The 4,856-nt window shown below is 40.5% G+C and overlaps 1 protein-coding gene across 1 annotated transcript; it reads left to right on the forward strand.

The window, feature by feature from the left end:
• Nucleotides 1-563: 563 nt before the first annotated feature.
• Nucleotides 564-4,630, forward strand: LOC116395479 (ankyrin repeat and SOCS box protein 9-like). Its single transcript, XM_031869410.1, has 7 exons — nucleotides 564-815; nucleotides 941-1,020; nucleotides 1,216-1,323; nucleotides 1,796-1,946; nucleotides 2,191-2,325; nucleotides 3,732-3,923; nucleotides 4,068-4,630. Exons 1-7 carry the CDS (start codon nucleotides 731-733, stop codon nucleotides 4,217-4,219), a joined length of 903 nt encoding a protein of 300 aa, XP_031725270.1. The 5' UTR covers nucleotides 564-730; the 3' UTR covers nucleotides 4,220-4,630.
• The last annotated feature ends 226 nt before the right edge of the window (nucleotides 4,631-4,856 follow it).

A 4,856-nucleotide genomic window follows, 5' to 3' on the forward strand; every position in this document is an offset into this window, starting at 1 on the left:
TTTACTGGCGGGGGACTTTAAATGCACGGAAATAAAAATGTGACATGTGCAGTGGCATCTTCATTGCTACGACACATTAAAAAAAACGATCTAAAATAAAATATAAATAAATTAGCAGTTTTCCATGAAAATCTAGCCAAGCCCATAAAATTGAAGAATTGCCTATAAAAAAGGTTTTATCAGTGGAAAGAAGTATTGCTGTGTTATTAAATCAGCCACAATGGGAAGAAATATAAGCAGATGGCATATCTTTACATGTAGGAACTCATTACGTTCTACCACATTCTTTAAACCAATAATACATAATGCTTTACTGTGGAGCAGAACTTTATACATGCAGATGGATTCATTTCCCCTTTTACTCATCTTCAACCAAATGGGACACCGCCCATCTCCTGCTGGAGAGGATGGGTGTGACTGTACAGTGTCAAATTACACTCAAGCTATACAGACCTGCTCGACATGCCGCTCTCTCTCTGCACCTTCATTGGTTGAGACCCAACCGCTTCATTCAACCAGCCTGTTTCCTGTAGGCACATACTTTGTCAAAGAGGAAATGACATCACAGCACCAAGACCAGCCACAAAAATACTGAAAACAGATGAGGACCAAATCTCTTTCAGATGTTTTTTGACTTCCGGTAGCGCAATACAGTTCAGCCTCTGTTGCAAAAAACCTACGGGGCAAAACAAACCGGCCATAAAACTGCTTTTGGACGTCACTGTGAAGTATGTCTGCCGGACAAAAAGAGACTCCACGAGCCAGTGCACGTCAAAGTGGAACTGCAACTTTTTTCTCAAACCCTTTGATGAGTGGTGAGTATAGCTACAGGCAGCATATGCTGACACTGCAGCTGGAGAGTATCTACGTCTTTGAACATAATGTTTTACCGCGTCACTGTAATGCATATATATGTATTTTATGTCACGTCTACACTTAGATTTCGAATCAGACTGGTCCCCAATTCACGATGCTGCCTTTAACGGACGTGTCCTCGCTCTGCAGAGACTCATTGCTCAGGTAATGTTTAATGAGACTTTGTAGGTTACAGTATACTGCACGAATCATTATAACATGCAATTTATCCCTTTAGAAAACTGCTTTTGCTGCTTGAAAATCATCATAATGATCATATTGAGATTGGAGCAAAGTCTTCAAACGCGCATCTACTACACATGTCTCAGTGGATCTACTTGTGTTGTGTATTGTTCACAGGGTACATGCGTCAATCTGAACACTCTGGACCAGGTTTCTCCCCTCCATGGAGCATGTTTACAAGGCCACGTGGCTTGCGCCAAGCTTCTGATGGAAAATGGGGCAAATGTCAGTAAGGCATCACTGTCTGGTTATGTTTGCAAATAGTAGATATAAACTAAACTCAAGACGACCCCAAATGAAGACGATATGTTCTGTGTCTTTCTGTTAAAAAGAAACTCCCAAATCCTGCTCTGGTCTAGTTAAGAGGAATCAATTATTGCTGGGTTTAACTTTGTTTTGGTGCATATCAGTAAGCGATTAAACCCGACCCCGACAAACCAGCACACAGCCACATCCACAAGCACGCACAATAACACATTAACGAACACAAATCTGCAGATACAAAGTCTGATTGTGAATACCCCACACAGCACATTGCCTGTTTGATAGCAGATCCACCATGAATAGCATCAATATAATACCATTTCTTTGTTACATTAAAGTTTCATAACATTTCATGTCTATCGTTCTGACTTTTAAAGATTTTTGTGGCAAATTTATGGTGAATTGCTTCAAAAACAATACTGACTCATGGCAGGTCAACGGTTCAACGGTTGATGGACAAACTCCCCTGTCAGAGGCTTGTGCCCGCGGTCATGTGACCTGCGTATCGCTGCTCCTCCAACATGGGGCAACTCCCCTGGGGACCACCCTAACCAGCTCCCCAATCCACAGGGCTGCAGCCAAAGGTTAGAGGTCATATTCCACTGTGCATACACATGGATAATCTATGCTGAACCAGCTTCGTCAGTCACTGCAAAAATGCACAGAGCGCCAACGCATCAGAAAAGGTCTGAGAAATGTATAATGTATGAAAAACAATCTTTGTTGTTTTGAGCTACAAAGTGAAAAGATTGCATATTCTTGTCCTGGGAAGCGCATCCTTTAAAGTGCATCACTTCTCACTGTGATGATTCTGTTAACTCTGTCTAGGTCATTCAGAGTGCATCCAGCCTCTGGTTCAGCACGGTGCGGATGTAGATCAGTATATCGACCAATCGGGGTTCCCTCTCCACGTCGCCTGCTCAAATCAGCATCTGAGTTCTGTGAGGAAACTGCTTCAACTTGGTAAGAATGCCTTTAGATTTAACTTTGAACCTCTCCGATGAATGTGTTCGTCTTTTATGTTAAAGAGGGGACTATCAGCTGTAATATTTCTTCATGCATAGTCAATATATCACATAAAGCCTGACATATTTCCTTATTAGGTGTGTGACGACCTGTAATAACAATGATTTGTGGTCATTTCTGTATTGTGACTGCTTCATCAAAGCTCAGTTTGTGGCAAAGGGAGGGGTTACCTCTTCAATACATCTCTACATACAGTGTATGTGCATGTACAGTACATGATAATAATGCTATCCAAAACCATGACAACTCTTTTCCAGTGGTGGAAGAAGTACCGAGATAATTACTCTAGTAAAAGTAATAATACCGCAGAGTAAAATACTCTCTTACAAGTAAAATTGTCTTTAAGTAAAAGGACAAAAAATGCTATCAGCAAAATGTATTTTAAGTACCTGAAGTAAGTATTATATTATTATATACAGTTTATTATAGTATTACATCTTTATTGTTGATGCAATAATGTGAAGCAGCAATTTAACATTAAGCTCTTTGATACCACATGCGAAACTGCTGAGTGGTTTAATTTATATAAAAGCACAGGAATGTAACTAAGTACATTTACTGAAGTACAAGTTGGAGGTACTTGTACTTTACTTGAGTATTTCCCTTCCTTCCACTCTGTACTTCTAATTTACCATAATTCAGAGGAAAATCATAAACTATATTTATCTTTTACTGCACTGTTCAGTGACAGATGTTGCATACAAAACACATGAGTTTATAACCCATGATGCATTGTAGATTAAACAACCCACCAGTATATGAAATAGTTCAAATTAGCTCCACTTTGACCAATAACTAAAATTACTACTTACTAATGTATCAGAAATGATAATCTAATGATATAATGTTGATAGTATTTATATTTAGAACACTTTAAATACACTGCCAATGATACTAACATGCTTTTTGACATACTCAGCGCTGGTCTTATACTTGTAATGGAGTACTTCTTTATTGCAATAGTGCTACTTTTATGTGATTAGCTGATCAGAAGTTTTGTATGAAAAACCATAATCTGCCAGATAAATGTAAGTATTAAATGGTATCAAAAGGAAAGTAAAGTACCTCAAAATTAAAGGTTAATGCAGTGCTTGTGAAAAATAAAATGCATGCCGTGTTTTACAGTGTAAAGTAAATATTTCGGGGGGGGGGCTTACTGATTTGAATATTCATAACCAGAGAGTAAATGAAATCTAAGTAGGAAAAGGCCCAAAATCTTTGATGTAAGCAATAAAGAGGATAAATGGTGCTCTGTGCACGGCTTCAACTGAGCTGTCAGCGAGTCTCTCCACTAGTTATGTGCTGTGAGGACATCATACCTCATAGTCTCTGCTCTCCTTTAGGTGCCAGTGTGAACAGCAGTGTGTCTGGTGACTCGCCGCTGCACATCGCTGCCAGTCAGTCAAACCCTGAGATGGTGTCGGTCCTGCTCGACCACGGGGCCGATCGCTGCCTCAGGAACTCAGAGGGCAAACAGCCGCTGGACCTCGCACCTCCAAACAGCCTGGTGGAGAGGCTGTTGAGACACGTGGGAGGTATTCAATCCAAACTAACCGAGTAGCGGCACTGTGGTGAATTTCACTGTGGCCTTTACAGCGGGCTGATGCCTCGAGCAGCAGCTAATAACCCAAACATGTCTCTGTCACGGCTCCTGCTTCTCCACCCTGGCGCCTGCCCAGGAGCGTCTCCTCTGATGCAGCTGTGCCGGCTGCACATCAGGAAAACTGTGGGCAAGCAGAGGCTGGGTGGGATTCACGACCTTCACCTCCCTACAGAAGTGAAACAGTATCTTCTCTACCAATCAGACCCAGGGGGAGATCCGATGCCCTGAATCACTCTTTTAATGTCAGACTCTGAGCATTTAACATCTAGGTCAGTAGGGGGTGCAGTTGCATAATCTTGCAGTGAGAACATTACATCATGGCTCATGGTTGTGGTGGTAATGACCTCCTGCTCTCTTTGTGACAGATCTCTACTAACAAACTGATTCTCGGGGTCAATCTGCACTTTTATGTGAAAACTTGGAGCAAGTTTTTATCGTTAAGTATTTATAAACCAAAAAATACATGCATATTAAAAAATGAGAATGTGGGCTCAAACTGTCTATTAAATGTTGCATCATTAATGTTAAATAAGGTTTAACATACTGAAACAACATTCTTTAGATTACAGAGGCCCTATCCAGTTTATATTGTAGATTGTGTTAGTGGAAACTAAAGCTTCTGTATTTGATGATCCCCCCCCCCCTTCAAACCTACATTAAATATTGTTCATATCTTGTATATGTTGTCTCTACACACTTCCTGAAAATGATTTATTGTTGTTGGTACTTGCAGGGCACATAGTAAATATAAGTAGTCTCCAGTTGAGTCGTTTCAAAACTGAAATGGTGAAAACATTGTCAAAGCTGGACACATCAATAGAGAGATTAGATTACCATGACATGATCATATAGTGTTGTGCTGCAA

Source organism: Anarrhichthys ocellatus, unplaced genomic scaffold (genome assembly GCF_004355925.1).
Source record: "Anarrhichthys ocellatus isolate YVR2014 unplaced genomic scaffold, GSC_Weel_1.0 scaffold47, whole genome shotgun sequence".
Classification (NCBI taxonomy): domain Eukaryota; kingdom Metazoa; phylum Chordata; class Actinopteri; order Perciformes; family Anarhichadidae; genus Anarrhichthys; species Anarrhichthys ocellatus.

Excerpts from the sequence above, each read along its gene's own strand:
- LOC116395479 (XM_031869410.1), top strand. The coding sequence starts at position 731 with ATGTCTGCCGGACAAAAAGAGACTCCACGAGCCAGTGCACGTCAAAGT. Across the intron at positions 1,324-1,795 it reads TGATGGAAAATGGGGCAAAT|GTCAACGGTTCAACGGTTGA; the intron begins GTCAGTAAGGCA and ends GACTCATGGCAG. Across the intron at positions 1,947-2,190 it reads CCACAGGGCTGCAGCCAAAG|GTCATTCAGAGTGCATCCAG; the intron begins GTTAGAGGTCAT and ends AACTCTGTCTAG.